This window comes from Cynocephalus volans, chromosome 3, assembly GCF_027409185.1.
Source record: "Cynocephalus volans isolate mCynVol1 chromosome 3, mCynVol1.pri, whole genome shotgun sequence".
NCBI lineage: Eukaryota > Metazoa > Chordata > Mammalia > Dermoptera > Cynocephalidae > Cynocephalus > Cynocephalus volans.
Genome location: NC_084462.1, coordinates 147,574,899 through 147,596,690, shown reverse-complemented (window position 1 = coordinate 147,596,690; position 21,792 = coordinate 147,574,899). Strand labels below are relative to the sequence as shown.

Genomic DNA, 21,792 nt, shown 5'->3' with positions numbered 1-21,792 from the left:
GGAAACATGTTAATTAGTTTGTCCAAAAGGTATGTTTATAGATAATGTATATAAACAGAAACAGAAATGGACAGCAACTCTACTTTTCATAAAAACAAAAATATTCTAAGCTCAAACATAAATCTCTTCTTTTGAATATAAGATTAGTATCTAAATTATTTTACTTATGATCAGTTCTGCGAGCACATTAAAAATAATCACTAGTTTAACTAATTAAAAGTGTCCAATAGGCACGGCTCAATTCATTAGCATGAAGAAAAATATATGATTTTATACGATACCTGTAGTGATAAAAAAAAGATCTGTTTAATTAAAATTATAATTCTGTGCTGCCATGATAGAATGACTTCTTTAATCAGGAACTGCAGATGACTAAGAAGAAAATACAATTGATAACTCTTCAATATTTTAGGTTATATGGAAGGTTTGGAACAAGTTACAGGATAGAGAAAGGAAGGAATATAGATAAAAATTACTTTACTTAGTTCCTTGACATTCCAGGCAGTTTCTATGCCTGTAATCATTATTCTGCTAGAGTAAGTGCTTGGCATAAGTTTACCAGGAAGGACTTAGACTGGAGATAGTATTAGTGAATGTGCTAATCAGAGTCCTGTCATTTATAAGCTGTATAACCCTGGATAAACATAGCCTCTATTAGGCCTTACATTCCAGATGAATAAAAGAAAGATGATTTCCAGATCCTGTTTAGCTGTAACATTAAGAAGTTCTGAATGTTTGAAATTTAAGCCATTTTTAATCTTCATATCCTATGGTTGCCACTACAGACTACAAAATGTACAAGGAAGGATTAAAAATCAAACAATCCTAACAACCACAATTACTTGAAGTTGATACGACAAGCAAACAGAAAGGACATTGTTGGGGGGAGGGGGGAGGGAGGTTTTGGTGATGGGGAGCAATAATCAGCCACAATGTATATCGACAAAATAAAATTAAAAAAAAAAAAAAATCAAACAATCCAAATAACTACTTGTAGCATATAGGCAGGGCCCAACTATATACTAAATCTAATAAGTTTAGTGAGACCAACTTTTCACTTTCTTATTAACTGACTGCCACCCAAAAAGTTGCCTCTCCCTAGAAACAGTGAAACATAAGAACCTGTCCTACTTTGGCCATACATTTCCACAATCAAAGAGGTTTAAACTGGACTAAGTCCACAATATGAAAAATGCCACAGTGAGCCTGGCAGAATTGCTTTTCCTGACTGACAAATTTAGTATCTTCCTAACCTTTATATCTAATCTGTTGGAACTAGCTGTAAACTACAGACCAGATCAGTGGAAGATGTAATCTCAAAACTAAAGTTCAGGTAGGTTCTAGATTAAGAGTTTCACTTTAAAATATAAAGTGAGCTACAATGAAAAAAATATGTTGATATATGGAATAAGTCTTCTAAATCATCCTACAGAAGACAAAAATCACATTATAAGAAAATATTTTTAATCCATATGGGACATTTTATAGAGCAACTCAAAGTATTTTATAGAAATTACCCATTAAGTTTCATGACACTTCTGCAAAGAGTCAGGTATTACTTAACTTTTTCCAAATGAGGCAAAGAAACAAAAAAAATCAAGTTACTTCTCTGCCAATAAAATAACTCTCTATTTCACATCTAGCATTGTAACTTGTGAAAAAAGGTGTTCAATCCTGTGATAAATAATATTAACTGAAATGCCTTAGCTTTTTGAAAAATGTTTGACTTTGCACAAGATGTGAGTGTAAAGACAGTGTATTGTATTGCTTAACATTTATCCTAATCACTTAGTTCAGTATCTGCCACACTATAGGCACTCATTATATATTTGCTCAAAGAACAAAGGCTATTAATAGCAGCTGACAATTACTAGGGCTCATATACATATCAGCTACCCTGCTAAGTACATCACATATATTATTTCATTTAATCCAACCAACAATTGAATGAGGTAAGTTATTATTCCTTGTTTTACTCATAATGAAACTAGCCTATGTTAAGTAACTTGCCCAAGATTACAAAATGATACAGCCAGGATTTTAACAAATGTAGCCCAACTTTAGGTCTTGTTTAAACATCATGATTATGGAAAGAAGAGCACTAGACTAGTAGTAAGAAATCCCATCTATAATCTAGCCCCTCTATAACTACTTCCTTGGGGAGAAGGGAAATTTCTTATTGATCTTTATATCTCCTTATAATGCCTAACATAGTACCTTAGTTACATTACTTTTCATCAAATGTTTCTTGAATAAAATCAAAATCACATAAACAAATAAGGCTTCATTGTCCTTAACTATAAGATGAAGATACAGTTATCTGCACAGTCTACCTCAGCAGTTCTCAAAGCATGGTTGCTAGATCTGGAAATTTTGTCAGAAACGCAAATTCTCAGGCAGCACCCCAGATCTTTTGTATCAGAAATTGGTGTTTTAACAAGCCCTCCAGGTAATTCTTATGCATGCTAAAATTTGAGAACCACTAGTCTACTTTATACAATAATGATAAGGATCAAATGAGTTCAATAATGTAAAAGCACCATAAAAAGTCAAAGGTATATCATCATCATTATTATTAAAAGATTAAATTATGCTTCTTGAAAAAAAACAGTGATTTTGCTAAATCCAGATATAAATGTACTAGAGATCCAGATAAAAATGAAATAGATCATAAATACTTTAAAAATAAAGTACTGTTCTTCTAGATTTTATCTGGATAATGCATGGCAATCATGGATCCAGAGCAAAAGATGACTACAATCCGTAAAGTTGTACCTAGAAATCTGATAATACGGTCATGCAGTGGTTCAACCCAGAGATCTGACATGCTGTGCAGATTCCTTACCTGACCAGTGACCAGTGGAGATGCCAGATCTGTCTGTACATGTCTCACTTACAGGTCTAAACACAGTCTCCCAACCACCAGTAGCATAGCGCCAATTCTGAGATTCCAAGATGAGTGTTCGCTGGGTGCCATATGCAATCATGAAGCAGTAAACCACATGATGGAGTTGACAGCCATAGCCACAGCCTTTGTTGATATTACATACCAGCTTCTTGGCTTTGCTGCAGTCCTTAGGATTCTGTCAGGGAGAAAGAAAAACAAAGGTGAAGAAAAACTCTACTGAGAGCTCAACTTCTCTTTACAGGTGACAAGTATCAAAAATCACACAATAAGCCAGGACTGAGTCAGTATATTTCATATTAAGCAGAGAATCCAGCTTTTTTGGATCAAATAATCCAGTGAAAATTTTATGTGCAAGTTCATGGAGATGGCAGTGAAAAAGAACAGTTACTTTGGAAACATCACTAAACAAACATGAAATTAAGTGGTTACATTCTAAAAAAAATTCTTTCACTTCTCTATCACTCAGAACATGTAAATGTGATCATCTCTGAACTCAAAGTTGCATACATTGAGATGTTTATTAAAGAAGCAAAACAGTTCATTTACTCCAACAGCACTTCAGCGTTCTGAGCTTACCTTCTGTGATGAAACTCAAATTATCTTAAAGGAAAAACTCTAACGTATCTATTAATTTCGTCTATCTCCAGAGTTCTACATGTTACAAACAAAATCTATTCTTTTCATCATGAAGTAAAAGCCACTGAGTAAAAGGGATATCTGAATTCAACAATTACAAAATATCCGTCACGAAAAAAAAAATTTTTTTTAAACCATCCCTGATGATTGCTAACAGCAATTTTCACAATCGAATATAGAACAAGTTCTATACTCGCTATCTTGAGAATGTGTTATACTATTTTTAATCAGGAGATCCATTTTTCTATTTATATGCTTTGCCATAGATAGTTAGCAAATGGTTAGCTAATACGAGAATTTTTTTTTCCATTCTAAAGTTTCAATTCTGCTCTAATTTGTATGAGCTGTTACCAAATATCCCTAGGCATCTTAGTTCCTCATATAACAATTTGTTTTGACAGGGACTCTTTAGACTGAGAAGTTTTCTAGGCTATTTTGTCTTCAAGGGAAGAGTGAGGATGGGTGCTTCTACGAACAGAATCTTTTTTTTCCACATGGCAAGAGGTAAGGTAACAGTTCTCAATTTATATGAGCTTTGAATAAAGCAGTCATCAAACCCCAAATCTAAAACTATTTTCCAGTATATCACCTGTTCTGTCAAGGAGAGCCCTAGAAACAAAAGCTAAGATGGTGAGGCTATAAAATTATTCTGAAGGAAAAGCTGAGAAGGGAAAATGTGATACAAGCTATCTTCAGAAGAGGTACCTTTCATATTTAAATGTGTCATGGCAAGCTGGTCTTTTTTAGATTAAAGCAGAAACAGTGTCATCAAGAACCTCAGGAAGTTAGAGCCCTTATGAATCCAAGAGAGCCCTGATAAAATTCAGCAAGATTTAGTCAATACTGTTTTCACAATCAAATATTAGAGTTGCTGATTCTTTTCACTTGAGACTATGAATTCATGGCATATTCCTAAGGCAACAAGCACTCCTATTCTTGTTACTATAGACACAAAAGATTTGAGAGGAACAGGAGTGTGCAGTCATCTGGGTATGGGAGACCTACATTATTTAATTTCTGTATGATATTATACAAGAATCCTGGGAATAAATAATGTTCTCAAATTGATCCAAAACTTTATTATTGACTCAGTAGTCTATCAAGAGGGCAGATAAATAACACTGACATTTTGTGAGAAATATAGTATTGGAATATCTTTAAAATTCATGTGGTCAAAAAAGAAAATGTCCTTCATATATTTTTCAATAAATTTTTCCTTTTAGGACACAAATATGTACTAAATTATTGCAAAGGCAGTACAGAGAGTTCCCATATACCCCATGCCCAGTTTCCACTATTATTCCACTTTAGGTTAGTTAGCCTTTACATTTTTTTAAGGAAAAAAAGAGTAGGGGAACATAATGTTTGAAGCATCTTGCATTTAGTTTGAAAGCTACAGATTTCTTTTAAAAAAGACATCTTCATTTAAGAAGCACATCTACTGTGGGTTTTAATAGAAAAGTTTAGTTACAACCCAATGCTTTGAGCATAAGAGCTGAGACCTAAGAGAAAGGAAAGGTCAATTTATGAAAGAGGCTTATTCATAACATTTAGTGTGCCTCAAATCAAGTGGAAAAGAGAATATCAGGGTACTTCAAAAAGTTCGTGGAAAGATTTGTAGTTATCTTTCAGTTCTATTTTTCCATGAACTTTTTGAAGTACCTTGAATATTAATTGTTTACATTATGTCATAGGCACCACAAAGAAAGGGGGGAAACCCCATTATGCTTGGTTTTGAAATGAGAAAGGTCTACATGTATAAAGTAATCAATGGAAGACTCCAAGGCAGAGAGCCATAAGAGAAAATGAATCACTGTTTAGAATGATAACAGTAAAAAAACACTGAAAAAATGCACAGCCACAGTTCAATTTTTTGTCATAATAATATTTGAGTCTGGAATATTCAAAAGATCTTGTTCATAAAAGGTCTAGAAAAAAGCAGAAGACAGTGAGAAATAGGAAAGGTATATTTCTTCCTAACACAAGATTAGGTTCACCAGAATAAATACTGGGAAAAAACAAGTAGATATTTCTAAGGTAAATGGAGAGGACTTTAAAAAAACAAACAAACAAACAAAAAAAACAACAACTCTGAGATGGACAGGGATTTATTCTGATGGAAAGGAACTTTATAAGAAACCTGTAATCTGAGCTAAATTTTTGTTATCCACGATTGTTACAGAGTAGCAATAAACATAAAAAGATATATGGGAGTCTGTAAAGGAGAAACAGAGCCATAGTTTTGTAATCTTCAAATTTCTTACCTAATCGCCTTTGTCAATAACCACTGACACTAGTTTTATACTTTTTACTTGATGCCTGCAAAAGGCTTGAACATGTTTCTCAACCACAAGAAAGAATATGTAGAAGGGCCTCATTACTAAAAAGAGGCCTTATTTCAATCACATTAACACTTTTTATTTCTGATGATATAATCTGTTTTTCCAATTGTTTCCAGTTTGCCTAACATACTCTCTTCCATATATATATATCTATACATATATCTACCAGTTATGCAAGACAGCAGGCATATTGTTTTACTTATTGTGATTCTTATCAATCTTTCCCTCCTTCCCCTTTTACAGTATTCCCTCCACTCATCCACATATCCACTCACCACAAACACACACACACACACACACACACACACACACACACACACACACACACACACACACACACACACACACACACACCATAATACACTCCAGCACAAGGAGGCTCAGTAGGAAGTAATGTACTTCTTATTTGGGAGTAGAAGATGAGAGAGTACAGACTGAAAACGCCTCCACAAGTTCCCTGGGGGAGAGTCTCAATCATGTTCCCTCCTTCTGCCTATTTAATGTTCATTCATTCTTTTTTTTTGAAACATAGTTAATTATACATATCCATGGGGTACATAGTTGAATATTAAAACCTGTTTTAAATATGTGATGCTCAAATAGGAATAATTAACATATTCAACAATATACACAGTAATCATTTTTTGCGGCCCTTTAACAATTCCTTGCAACTCCCCCCCCTCATGCTGCGAATGGCAGAATTTCATTCTTTTTTATGGCTGAGTAGTATTCCATTGTGTATATATACTACATTTTTCTTATCCAGTCATCCATCAGTGGACATTTAGGTTGGTTCCATATCCTAGCTATGGTAAATAGGGTGGCAAAGAACATGGGAGTGCAGGTATCACTTCAACATGATGATTTCCATTCCTCTGGGAATATACCCCACAGTGGGATTGCTGGATCATAGTGCAGTTCTATCTGTAGTTGTTTGAGAAGCTCAGTACTGTTTTCCATTATAGCTGCACTAATTTACAGTCCCACCACCAGTGTAGGAGAGTTCCCCTTTCTCTGCGTCCTCACCAACATTTGTTATTCTGTCTTTTTGATAATAGCCAGTCTAACTGGGGTAAGATGATAACTCAATGCGGTTTTGATTTGCATTTCCCTGATGCTTAGTGATGTTGAGCAGTTCTTCATGTGTCTGTTGGCTGTCTGTATATTTCCCTTTGAGAAATGCCTACTCAGCTCCTTTGTGCATTTTTAAATCAGGTTACTTGTCTTTTCTCCTGTTAAGTTGTTTGAGTTCCTTGTATATTCTTGATATTAATCCCTTGTCAGATGCACAGATTGCAAATACTTTCTCCCATTCTGTAGGTTGTCTTTTCACTCTGTTAACTGTTTCTTTTGCTGTGCAGAAGCTTTTTAGCTTCATAAAATCCAATTTGTTTATTTATTTTTTTCTTCTCTGTGCTTTTGGGGTCTTGTTCATAGAGTCTTTGCCCAGTCCTACTTCCTGAAGTATTACCCCTATATTTTCTTTTAGTAGTTTTACGTATGTCTTATATATGTCCTTAAACCATTTTGGGTTGATATTGGTATATGGCAAGAGGTAGAGGTCTAGTTTCATTCTTCTACATATGGATGTCTACTTTTCCCAGCACCATTTATTGAAGAGGTAGTCTTTTCCCCAATGTATGTTCTTGGTGACTTTGTCAAAGATCACTTGGCAGTAAGAGTGTGGGTTGCTTTCTGTATTCTCTATTCTGTTCTATTAGCTGTGCATCTGTTTTTATGCCAGTACCATACTGTTTGGGTTACTATAGCTTTGTGGTGTAATTTCAAGTCAGACAGTGTATTGCCTCTGGCTTTATCTTTTTGCTCAGGAGTGCTTTGAGTATTTTGGGTCTTTTGTTGTTTCATACGAATGTTAGGATTGTTTGCTCTATTTCTGTGAAGAATGTCATTGGTATTTTGATGAGGATTGCACTAAATCTGTAGATTGCTTTGGGTAGTATGGACATTTTCACAATGTTAATTCTTCCAATCCAAGAATGTGGAATGCCCTTCCATCTTTTCGTGTCCTCTTTAATTTCCTTCTATAGAGATTTGTAGTTCTCATTGTAAAGATCTTTCACCTCCTTTGTTAAACTGATTCCTAGGTATCTTATATTTTTTGGTGACTATTGTAAATGGGCTTGATTTCTTGATTTGTTTTTCTGCTAGTTTGTCACTAGAGTATAAAAATGCTACTGATTTTCACATTGATTTTGTATCCTGCAACTTTACTCAAATCATTTACCAGCTCTAAGAGGTTTTTGTAGTGTCTTTAGGTTTTCCTAAATTTAGGATCACAAAATCTGCAAATAGAGACAGTTTGACTTCATCTTTTCCAATGTGGATGCCCTTTATTTCTTTCTCTTGCCTGATAGTTCTGGCTAGTACTTCCAATACTATGTTGAATAGGAGTGGTGAGAGTGGGCAACCTTGTCTTGATCCTGTTCTTAAGTCGAAAGCTTTTTTCCATTCAGGATGATATTAATGATGGGTTTGTCATATGTGGCTTTTATTGTGTTGAGATACTTTCCTTCTTTAACTAATTTGCTGAGAGTCTTTATCATGAAAGGATGTTGAATTTTGTCAAATGCTTTTTCTGTGTCTACTGAGATAATCATATGGCTTTTGTCCTTGATTTTGTTGATGTGGTGTGTCACATTTATTGACTTGCAAATGTTGAACCATCCCTGCCTCCCTGGGATGAATCCCACTTGACCATGGAGTATAATTTCTTTGATGTGTTACTATATTGTTTGCCAATATTTTGTTGAGGATTTTGTGTCCATGTTCATCAAAGATATTGGCCTGTAGTTCTCTTCTTTTGTTGTATCTTTGTCTGGTTTTGGTACAAGGAAAATACTGGCCTTGCAGAATGAGTTAGGGAGAATGGCTTCTGTTTCAATTTTTTGGAATAGCTTGAAGAGAATTGGTATTAATTCCTCTTTAAAGGTTTGGTAGAATTCAGCACTAAAGTTATCCAGTCCCCGGGCTTTTCTTTATTGGAAGACTGCTGATTACTGCTTCAATCACATTGCTTGTTATTGGTCTGTTCGAGAAGTTTTTTGTTCTAGGTTTAGTCTTGGTAGTTCTATGTGTCCAGAAATTTACCCATTACCTCCAGGTTTTCAAATTTGTTGACATATAATTATTTATAATTATCTCTAATGATTCTCTGTATTTCTGTGGTATTGGTTGTAATGTCTTCTTTGTCATTTCTGATTTTTGTTTTTGGATCTTCCTTCTTTTTTTAGTTAGCCTAGCTAATGGTGTCTATTTTGTTTATCATCTCAAAGAACCAACATTTTGTTTCACTGACCTTGTGTATTGTTTTGGGGGTCTCTATTTCATTTAGTTCTGCTTGATCTTAGTTACTTCTTTTTATCTACTAATTTTGGGGTTGGATTTTTCTTATTTTCCTAATTCTTTTAGGTGTACCATTAGGTTGTTTATTTGAAATCTTTCCTTTGACATAAGCGTTTATTGCAGCAAACTTCACTTTCATACTGCTTTTGTTGTATCCACAAGTTTTGCTTTGGTATGATGTGTCTTTATTTTCATTGGTTTCAAGAAACTTTTTGATTTCCTGTTTAATTTCTTCTTTGACCCATATGTTGTTCAGGAGCATGTTATTCAATTTCTATGTGTTTGTATACTTTCCAAAGTTTCACTCATTATTTATTTCTCATTTTGATCTGTTGCCATCTGAAAAGATACTTGAAATGATTTAATTTTTTTAAATTTGTTGAGACTTGACTTATGACCTCACATGTGGTCTATCTTAGAGAACGTTCCATGTGCTGATGAGAAAAATGTATATTCTGTGGTTGTTGGATGAAATGTTCTGCAGATATCTGCTAAGTCCAATTGATCTAATGTGTAGTTTAAATCCTGTGTTTCTCTGTTGATTTATTGCCTGGATGATCTGTCCAATGTTGAGAGAGGGATATTCAGGTCTCCAATTATTATCATAGTGGGGTCTATCTCTTTCTTTAGGTCTAATAGCGTTTGCTTTATATAGCTGGATGTTCTGAAGTTGGGTGCATATATATTTATGATTGTTTTATCTTCTTGCTAGATAGATCCCTTTAACATTATATCATTGCCTTCTGTGTCTCTTTTTATGGTTTTCGTTTTAAAGTACATTTTATCTGATATAAGAATAGCTATTCCTGTTTGTTTGGGTTTCCATTTGCATGGTATATCTTTTTTCATTACTTCACTATTTGTCTGTGTGTGTCTTCACAGGTGAAGCGAGTCTCTTATAGACAGCATACAGTTGCGCCTAGCTTTTTAATCCAATCAGTGGTGTGTTTAATTCATTCACATTTAGGGTTGTTATTGAAAGGTATTGTCTTACTCCTGGCATTTTATTGATTTTCACTTGGATGGTTTAAATATCTTTGTTCCTTTCTTCCCTTCATCATTTATATTCAGTGTTTGTTGGTTTTTTGAGGGGGTAAGATTTAGTTTCTGTCTCCTTCTCATTTGCATTTTTGTTCTACCAGTGAGTTTTGTTCTTTCTTGTTTATTCACGGAAGTGGTTACTGTTTTTTTGGATTCCAGATTCAGGACTCCCTTGAAGATTTCTTGCAGGGCTGGTCATGATGGTGAATGTCTGCAGTTTTTGCTTCTCGAAGAAATACAGTATTTCTCCTTCATTTCTGAAGAATAAATAGCCTTACTGGGTATAGTATTCTTGGCTGGTAGTTTTTCTCTTTTAATATTTGAATATATCATCCCATTTTCTTCTGGCCTGTAGAGTTTCTGTTGAGAAGTCTGCTGTTAGTCTAATGGGGGTTCCCTTATAGGTGACTTGATGCTTTTCATTTGCTGCTTTTAGGATTCTCTCTTTGTCTTTGAGCTTTGCCAGTTGACTATAATGTGTCTCAGAGAGAATCTTTTTGGGTTGAATCTGTTTGGGGATCTTTAAGCCTCCAGTATCTGAAGGTCCCTGTCTCTCCCTATACCTGTACAGGTTTCTTCCATTATTTTGCTGAATATGTTTTCAATGCCTTTCCTTTCTCCTCCTCTTCTGGTACACCCATGATTCAGATGTTTGGGCATGTAAGGATTTCTGCTAGCTCTCTTAGATTTTTTCTTTTTCTTTTTTTGTCTGCCTTAGTTATTTCAAAAAGACTGGCTTCAAGATCAGAAATTACTTTTTCTGCTTGTTCTAGCTGCTACCTAAGCTCTTGGTTTTGTTTTTTATTTTGTTGAATGAATCCTTCATTTCCATGAGTTCTGCTACATTCTTTTTAAATGTATTAATCACTTTGTAAATTTCCTCTTTCAAATCTTGAATCGTTTTTTTCATTTCATTGTGTTATCTAACTGATTCTTCTTGTACTTCATTGAGTTTCCTTAAGATTGTTGCTTGGAATTCCTTTCCAGTCATTTCACTGGTTTCCTACTCTATTGGGTCTGGTACTTGAGAATTATTATGTTCATTTGGTGGTGTCATATTTTTTTGTTTTCTCATGTTTCTGGCATCTCTGCATTGATGTCTGCTCATCTGACAGCAGCACTGGCAGCAATGGTGGCTGTAGCGGCCTCCTGTGGGGCTATATGATGTCTGTGGAGGAGGCAGTCTTCTTGTATGGCAGCAACTGCATCAACCTCTCACGGGGCCACAGTGTCTGTAGTGGTTGTAGCAGAATTCCCACGGGGCTACAGTGTCCATGGCAGCAGTGAGCTTCCTGTGTTGAGGCGGTGGCAACTGCAGTGGCCTCCAACAGGGCTATCATGTCCTTGGTGGCAGCTGGCTCCCCATGTGACTGATGCTGTGTGGAAACTGCTCTGCAAGAAGATGGTTGATGATTCTTGGACCAGCTAATAGCTCTGGCAATTGTGGCAGCAGTGGCGATGGTCCTGTTTTGATCTTCTACTTCAAGAGGACTGTACCCTGGGCTCCTCTAGCCTGCCATCTTCCCAGAAGAGCTCTCTTTCTGCCTTGAGTACCACTCACTGAACAAGTACAGGTCAACTTTTGTTCATTCAAGAAATATTTATTAAGCACCTAATATATGCAATAAACCATGGGAGATAATATTCAATAAAATAAGAAATCATATATACAAATAACTATAGTAATAGATAACTAAAATGTTCTAAGACTCTGATAAATAAGGAATTAAGGAGTAAAAGTGGAAAAAATCACTTTAGGTTGGACTGGAAGGGTTATGAATAAAACTGCATTTAAGCTAAAACTTGAACGATATAATTTATTGTGTTTATAAAATTCTAAGAAAATGTACTTCTTTTCATTATTCAGTGGGAGTCCTTGTTGTTTAGAATAATTTGAAGACCAAAGATAAATTATAAATTCCATAAATTATGTTTATAATGTGAGAGTTTTATATATGGGGTCTTAAAGTCAGGCTCATCAATTGGCAGACACATTCTAGCTCCTTGCAATGATGATGATTACTATTCAAATTTTAGAAAAACAAAGTAAATTTGTCAAAATTACTTGAGACAACATGCTCTAATGAAGACCTTTGGATAGAGAAGTTTAATATATGATTGTGCTTCAGTGAAGGCTATGTTATGAACTCAATTGTGTGAGTTTGCTTCCATTTGTTAATTTAAAATTGAGACAAAAATTACCTCTCTCTGCTCACCCACCCTTCCTTCTCAGAGACACTATGAGGCTAAATACAACGGTATATGCTCAAAATTAATTCAAATATACCATCTCCTTTTTCCTCATAATCTCAAGAAACATTATTTCATACTGGATAAATGCAATTTTGTATTTTTTTATTTTTTATTTTTTGCATTTAGTGCTACAAGGTGGCCCAGTCATGGACCCTTATAAGCAAATAATGTCATGTAACATTATTGTAGTTATAATTCATCAGCAAAGCTGTCACCACAGTACATATAAATCAAGAAATAAGGACTTAAGATATGATAGAGTTCTTTGTTCAGCTCCCTTTTTCTTTTCTTCAATTATTATTTTTACACTATCTAAGGCATTTCTTCTGACATGTTAGTTCCCAAGAATGACCCTGTCTCAACAAAACCAAAATCTGTATTTGCTCTCACTGCCCTATGAATCAACATTTGGAACTATACTTGTCAGTATGCCTCTAACCAGGATGGTATATTAAAAGAAGCAGCAGTCCTTAAAAATAAATAATTACTAATTTAGTGAGGGCATCATCATAATGCTAAAATATTTTAGTCTTTTACTTTGGTTAAAATATGAAAATAGTTACTATCGGACATATTTAAAATTAGGACACAAGGTTAATTTTTATTTGCTACAAAAGAATAATTTTGAATCCACTAGAAAATCACAGCCATTGTTATATTACTTAGACAGTATTAGGATTTAGAGGGTTCCACTGTCTCCACTTGGTAAATTAACAGTAATTGTGAATTAATAATGTAATATTACAAATAGTACTAATTTTGTGGCTTTTAAATTAAATCATGGTCTTTTGCAATAAATATTTAGAAAGATTTTCCCTACAGACAAATAACAGCCTCTTCAGACTACAAATTTTCCAGCCACAATGTAATTTCTTTCACTTATCTGCCCAGAGTTACTACTGAACAAAAACATTGCAGAAAAAGGCTAAATCAACAACAAATGAAAACATTTAGTAAATACAAACTGGACATAATATCTCCAGGCATCTCTTGCCAAGAGTAAATGCTCAATAATCAGTTCGACTGAATTACATCTACAGAGACAAAAGGGATGTCAAGCCCATAGCCACAAAAACAAACTAATAGGCAAGCCAGAATTTAGAATTCAGGTCTCTTGATCCATTGTCCAGGGTCCTTATCTATTCCCCCGTGATGTCTTCAACATAAGATACAGCAAGGAGTACAGGTTCAGAGCACTATCTGGCCACTTGTGTAGGATATGGATTTAAAAATGGGTAAAGGAGCTAAATAGACATTTTTCAAAGCAAGACATACAAATGGCCAACAGGTACATGAAAAAATGCTCAACATCACTAGTCATTAGGGAAATGCAAATTAAAACTACATTGAGATACCATCTCATCCAAGTTAGACTGGCTATAATCAAAAAGACAATGAATAACAAATGCTGGTAAGGGTATAGAGAGAGGGGAACACTCCTCCTACACTGTTGGTGGGACTGTAAATTAGTACAACCACTATGGAAAACAATATGGAGGTTTCTCAAAAAACTACAGATAGATCTTCCATACGATCCAGCAATCCCACTTCTGGGTATATACCCAGAGGAATGGAAATCATCATGTTGAAGAGATACCTGCTCTCCTATGTTCATCGCAGCTCTGTTTACTATGGCCAAGATATGGAACCAACCTCAATGTCCATCAATGGATGACTGGATAAGGAAACTGTGGTATATATACACCATGGAGTACTACTCTGCCATAAAAAAGAATGAAATACTCCCATTGGTAACAACATGGATGAACCTGGAGAAACTTGTGTTGAGTGAAATAAGCAAAGCACAGAGAGATAAATGCTACATGCACTCACTTATATGTGGGAGCTAAGAGAGAAAAAAGGAAGGAAAGAAAGACCACAGTAGTGTGTTGGACTTGCAGAGGGAGAGAACATTTCTTGGGCTACAAAGTGAAGTGGGGGAAAAAGAGGGAGAAGGTGGGAGGTTGGGGATAATTGGGTGGGAACATGGGGTACAAAAGCAATTTCTGGTGATGGGTATGCTGCCAGCATGAATCTGGCCCTCACATCACAGGCACAAGGGGTGACAATCAGCTTTGTAGCTCATGAATATTCATAACCAAAAAAAAAAAAGAAAATAAGAACCCCAGGGGATCCCTTCCATCTCCTAAGAACATTACTTCTTTTGGGAGGAGTTAAGTAGTAGATAGTTCCGATCTCCAAGGAAAGAGCTCTGTACAAACCAAAGAAACCGGTCAGACCAGGTAAGTTAAATTTTACTGTGTTCTTTGTCTGCTCTAATAACAAGACTACGCAGTTTTTAATTTGTTTGTTTAAAAAGATTTACAATATCTAGTTTTGTGTTGGTAATGAAAAAAAGATTCATGAATAGTGTGGTGAAAGCATTTCATTGTATTGAAAACAATCTGATTTTATTTCTCCAAAATTATTTTCAAAACCAAAGCAGAAAAGGTAATGAAGCAAATAAAAGAATTGAAGTACTGCATAGTGGTAATTAAAATGAAAAGTCTGTACATAGTTAATAACCATGAAAGAGAAAGTTAAAAAGCTTTCTCATTTTTAAAAGCCAAGACTGGAAATTATTGCCTCTTAACATATTAAACAAGAATATTTCCATAGCAAAGTTAAGAGTATGGAGGTTTACTTTTCACCCCTCTAGCAAAGAACAATCTGTTGCAAGTAGTGAGGGCAACACACAACAGCTCAGGCCCAAATAGACTACCCAGTGCTTCAGGAAAACAATTTCCCTGTGGATATTATGTAAAAGTTCAGTGTGGAAACTTAATGGAGAAAAGATATCAAGATACATAGTTTATAGACTGTTATACTGACAGACTGCAGCAAAGGCAGATAGTTACTATAGTTATAGAAAAGGAAAGCTTATTTTGCTAAGTAAAGCAACAACTGACTTACCTTAAATACGCTTTTAAAACTTTTGCTTTTTGCCTAGAAGTCTCTATGGAACGTTTTAAAGTCATTTTTTAAAGATGGAAATTTTACAAATCCAAAGAAAACAACAAATAAATGTGGGGCATTTCTTCTGCTGAGGGTCTTCGAGACAGTATTCTGTCATCTCTGAGTGTTCTAGGTGGTCTCCAGAAAATACCCAATTCCAATTCAAGAGACTTGGACACCAGAACAAACCTTAGTAATATTTTCTGCTACCACAAGGGCCACAGAGGAAAGACAGAAAATGAATGAGACACATCCAGTTTAATTCTCTCATTCAAGAATATAATGTAAGTGAAACTCCCTCCAAGGATAGAGAAGAGTTAAGTTACATGCAGACCCAGATTCGACCAATCCTATATAAAGGCATAGAAGATGTATCTCCTCAAGCACCTCAACTTTTCTCCATAAACTGATAGCCTGATTCCCAGGTGTCAGAACTAGTTGAACTGGTGAGGTTAAAAAACAGCGTGCTTACACTCCGGAGAGTGCAGCGCTGGGAGCGCAGCGGTGCTCCCGCCGCGGGTTCAGATCCTATATAAGGATGGCCCGTGCGCTCACTGGCTGAGCGAGGTGAGGCCGGTCACAAAAAGACAAAAAAAAAAAAAAAAAACAGCGTGCTTACAAAATTAAGACTGAATTTCAGAAAGGCCCTCCATGAACATTTTCCTTAACATTATTTATTAGGTTCTTTTTCCTCAAAAGCAAAATACGGGATGATATGGCAGGTACTCTTTTAAAAAGAAAAAGAAAAAAAGGGGGGGGGGGAGAAGGAAACAGGAGAGAGGAAGTAAGACAGAAAAAAAGGAAACAGGGAGGAAGGACTGAGGGGAGGAAAAAGAAGAAGAAAGAAAAGGAGGAAAGGGAAGGGGGATGGGAGAAAGAAAAAGAGGGTAGAAGGGGGGAAAGGAGAGGAATAAAGGCAAGCCCATCAAAGGCTTGATGGCAAATCTGGCTACTTCTTCACCAGAGGCTTTATATCATTTTTCCATGCAGCTAGCCATACACTGAGAATCCACTGTTAGTTGAGCATGTATTTCTTTGGAATACTCAGAGATTTTTTTTTAAGGAAAAAAAAAAAAAAAAACCTCTTAAGATCACTTTTCTCAAATTACCTCTGTTAACAGTGCTCTGATTCATTTTACTTATTCTTCAAAATCTTTAACACTGTATTTATTTTTATTTTGAAATAATTTAAAACCCATAATAAATTGCCAAAGCAGTACAGCTACCATGTGCCTTCCACAAAACTTTCCCCAATGAAAACATATTAGTTAACCACAGTATATTAACAAAAGTCACACCTTTGACATTTAGTTTAATCATTGTTGGTTTGATTTTAAAGCTAGTGAGTAGACAAGTGCTACAATTACCAGTACTATCCAAAAGAAAGGTACTTTGCAGAATGGAAAAGCCAGCAGAACAGTGCAACTTACTCTTACTTTTATTTAAAACAAAACATCTGCAGCAGCCTTTGCACAGGAACAGAGTTTCAACCAGTATTTCCCTTTTGCAAGTGACACCCTTCCCCCAAACCTTAATCCCTGGAAACTGTTATCTGTTCACCATCACTATAATTTAGTCATTTTAAGAATATTGTAAATGGAATCCTACAGTATTTAACCTTTTGAAATTGGCTTTTTGTCACAGCTTAATGCTCTTGAGATCCATCCAAGCTGTGTATATCAGTAGTTCATTGCTTTTTATTACTGAGTAGTAGTATTCTACTATGTGGATTGTACCACAGTTTATTAAACCACTGGAGGACACTTGAATTGTTTCCAGATTTTGGTTATTAAAAATTAAGTTGCTATATACATAAATTTAGAGGTTTCTGTATAGACATGAGTTTTAATTTCTCAAGATAAATATACAGGAATGTGATCGCTGGATCATACAGTAAGGGTATGTTTAACTTTATAGGAAACTACCATTTTACATTCCCATAAGTAATGCATGAAAGAACAGGTTGTTCCACATTGTGGCACTACGGCTAAGGCTAATGTCTGGAATCATGTCAACATCACCCAATGTGGGGCTAGTGTGGTGGCTAATGTTGGAATTCTGCCCACATCGCCAACTGTCGGGCTCCATGACTACGCCGGTTGTGGTGCTCTTTTACCTGCTGGTAATCCTGCACTGACTGGGCTGATTGTCGAGCTAAGGCTAGGTCTGGAGCACACAGACTCTTCAAGCCCGTTCACATACTGGGTCACAAACCCTTTATACATCAGGCTGGGCCACCAGACCCCTTCATGCAGGTCTATGAGCTAGGTAACCGGCCAAAAGCTCCTTGGAGCCATAGGTTGGAAAGCATGGCTGTGCTGGGCAGACGCCTGAGGTAAATGCCCGCCAGCCTGCCTCACCAAAGACTCTCTCTCTCTCTCTCTCCCTCTCTCTCTCTTTCTGAAGAACACAAGAATAGCAACAAAACTCAAAAGACACATTGGTGCATATGCGCACTCACTCCACACACAAACACACACACGCACGCATGCACACATAATTTGCTTACAATGGACATGCTAAAACCACACCCAACTGGACTGGAAGCAAGGGCCCTGACCAAGCTATTTTATTTTCCCAACACACATTCTTGGTATTTTTTATCTTAGCCATTCTGATAGATGTGTAGTTGTATCTCGTAATATTTTTAAGTTGCATTTCCCTAGTGGCTAATGATTTTGAACACTTTTTCATGTGCTTTTATATGTATATTGTCATATATATACCTCTTTTGTTAAGCTGTCTGCTCAAACTTTTGTCTATTTTTTAAATTGGATTTTTTCTTACAATTAAGATTACAGAGTTCTTAGTACATTCTGGATACAAGACCTTTGTTGGATATGTGATTTTGTAAAGATTTTCTCCCATTCTATGACTTGTCTTTTCATTCTCTTTCGCAGATCAAAAGTTTTAAATTTTGATAAGTTCAATTTATTATTTTTTTTTATTGGTCATTCTTTTGGTATCATGCTTAAGAACTTTTAGCCCAGGTCATAAAAATTTATTTCAATGTTTTCCTCTAAAAGTTTATAGTTTTACATTTATTTTATGTGTCAAATGTATTATCCGTTTTGAGTTAATTTTGCATAAGGTTTAGGCCAAGGTTAATGTTTTGCCTATGGGATGTCCAGTTCCAATACTATTTATTTTTGCACCTTTCTCAAAAATCAACTGGGCACTCCTTAGGTAAATACCCAGAAGAACTGAAAACTGGTAGTCAAACAAATACAGTAGAGGCATGTCCATAGCAGTACTATTTGCAAATAGAAAAAGGTGGAAACAGCCTAAATGTTTACCAGCAAATGAACAGCTGAACAAATTGTGCTATATACATACAATGGAATGTTATTCAGCCATATAAAAAGAATGAAGTAGAGTCATGTGTTGCTTAACAATGGGGACACGTTGAGAAATGCGTCGTAAGGTGATTTCGTTGTGAGAACAACATGGAGTGTACTTACACAAAGTATGATATAGCCTGCTACACACCTAGGCTATATGGTATAGCCATTATAATCTTGTGGGACCTCTGTCACATATGCAGTCCATTGTCAAACAAAATGTCATTATGCAGTGCATGACTATACTAATACATGCTACAACGTGGATGAAACTTGAAAACACTATGGTAAGAAGCCAGATAAAAAAGGACACATATTAAATAATTTCATTCAGAATAGGTAAATCCATAGAGAATGCAAACTGGTGGTTTCTAGGTGCTAAGGAATGGAAGGAATGGGGAATAACTGCTCAGTGGGCATGGGGTTTTCTTTTAAGCTGATGAAATGTTTTAGAACTAGTGGTGGTGGTTGCACAACCTTGTGAATGCACTAAATACCACTGAATTGTTCATTTCAAAATGGCTAATTTTATGTAAATTTCACCTCAGTTAAAAAAAAAATCAAGTTGGACTCTGTTCCAGTGATCCATGTTTCTAACCCTCCTCCAATACCACACTATCTTGATTACTGTAATAATGAGTATTAAAACTGAAGAGTATAATTTCTTCAACTTTGTTTTTCAAAATTCTTTATATATATATATATAGAAAGACTTGCTGGGATTTTGACAGAAATTTTGTTAAACCTATTGAACAATTTGGAAAGAACTGATATCTTTTCTATATTGAGTCTTCCAATTCAGAAACACAGTATTGTTACTGAGCAGCATATCCAGGTTCTTAGTCTATGAATAAAGAATTTTTAATGGCACCAGCAAAAGGAAAGGAAAAGAGGGATAGAGAAAAACAACAGGGCTTTATTACCAAGCGAAGGTACACACCAAGGAAGTGTGCAGGCATCTCTGCCAGAGAGAGATGCATGCACCACCGACCTTCTCCATCCTCTCTATCCCATTTGCAAACTCCTAATGGCTGATCCCTGCCCTCCTGTCCCACCTAATGCACAGGCTTTGGCTGATCCAGTCTGAGTACTGTGAGCAGCCTCCCTGGGGCATGTCCCTACACTGTCCTGCTCAGTATGTTCATTCATTCATTTAGGTCTGCTTTGATTTCTTTCATCAGCATTTCATAAGCAATTTTACCAAATACTGCATTTTTATTTTTTGGAGCAAGTGTAAATGGCACTGTGCTTTAAAATTTTGGTTTCTAGGGCCGAGCCCGTGGCACACTCGGTAGAGTGCTGCGCTGGGAACGCGGCGACGCTCCCGCCGCGGGTTCGGATCCTATATAAGAATGACCAGTGCACTCACTGGCTGAATGCCGGTCACGAAAAAACGACCAAAAAAAAAAAAAAAAAAAATTTGGTTTCTATTGTGTATTACTAGGATGTAGAAATACAATTAATTTGTGTGTGTTGATCATGTATCCTGTGACTTTCCTAAATTCACTAATCAATTCTAGAAAATTTTTTGTTGTTTTGGTAGATTATTTTGGATTTTTCTATACAGACAAACACAGTTTTCTTTCTTTCTAGTATTTATGCCATTTATTTTTTTGTCCTGCCTTATTGCACTGGATAGAACTTCCACTATGATGCTGAACAGGAGTTGTGAGAAAGGACATTCTTGCCTCATGCCAGTTTTAGGGAGAAAGCATTTAGTCTTTCACCATTAAGTGTGATGTTACCCGTAATTTGTTTACAAATGTTCCTTATCAGATTGAAGAATGTCCCTTCTATTCCTAGTTTGCTGAGTGTTTTATCATGAATGGGTGTTGGATTTTGTCAAATTGCTTTTTCTTCACTGATCATGATACAATCAAGGGGTTTTTCTTCTTTAAACTGTTAATATGGTAGATTACATTAACTGATTTTAAATAGTTAACCAGCCTTGCATTCCTGAAATATATCCCACTTGGTCATAATATATTTATTTATATATATATATATATTTCTGGAATCAATTTGCTAATATTTTCCTAAGGATTTTTGTGACAGTATTCATATCCTGCTGGTTATCAACTGGAGGTTGCCTTTAGCTCCTTGCCATTTGGATTTTCCCAACCCAGCTGCCTACTTCATCAACCCAGCAAAGCAAGGCCCTAGAGGAAGTGTGCTAGCAAGATGGAGTCCTTACATAAAGTAACATAATCATATGACACCCATCATCTTTGCCATATTCTACTGGATAGAAGAAAGTCACAGGTTACACCTACACTTAAGGGGGAAAGATTACACAAAGGCATTAACACAAGAAGGAGTGATCATGAGAAGCCACCTTAGACTCCGTCTGCCACAGTACAATTCACCAGTAAAGACATCTGGGCCTAGAACTACAAATTCAGTTTCTTTAATAGTTATAACACTATTTGATTATCTGTTTCATCTTGAGCAGGTTTTGGTAGCTTGTGATTTTCAAAGAATTGGTCTATTTGTCTAAGGTGTCAAGTTTCTCTGGGTAAAGATTTTTATGGTATTTTCTTATCATCTTTTTAATGTTTGCAGGGCCAACAGTGAGATCCCCTCCTTTATTTCATACACTGATAATTTGTATCTTCTCTCTTTTTCTTTGTTAATCTTGCTAGAGGTCTATCAAATTTATTGATTTTTTTAAAAAAGACAGTGTTTTGTTTGATTAATTTTCTCTATTTTCTTTCTATTTTTAATGTCTTTAATTTATGCTCTCTATTATTTCCTTCCTTCTGCTTGCTTTGGGTTTATTTTGCTCTTCTTTTTCTATTTTCTTGTGGTAGAAGACTAGATTGTTGATTTGAGGCTTTCTTTCTTTTGATTTTTAAAAAAATTTTTTTTTTCAGTTCTATAAATTTTTTAGTTTTCTTTTTTAGTTCTATAAATTTCCCTCTAGGCACTACGTTAGCTGTATCCTATAGGTTTT

At 35.6% G+C, this 21,792-nt stretch overlaps 1 protein-coding gene across 4 annotated transcripts in view; it reads right to left on the bottom strand.

Annotated features, from left to right (window-relative positions):
* The window catches only part of FUT8 (fucosyltransferase 8), a 332,924-nt gene that overhangs the window by 66,155 nt on the left and 244,977 nt on the right, over positions 1 to 21,792 (bottom strand). For all 4 annotated transcript variants that reach the window (XM_063089805.1, XM_063089804.1, XM_063089806.1 and 1 more), the window contains one exon: positions 2,846 to 3,083. In XM_063089805.1, the coding sequence (XP_062945875.1) occupies positions 2,846 to 3,083 (238 nt within the window). The remainder of the gene's footprint in view (positions 1 to 2,845; positions 3,084 to 21,792) is intronic.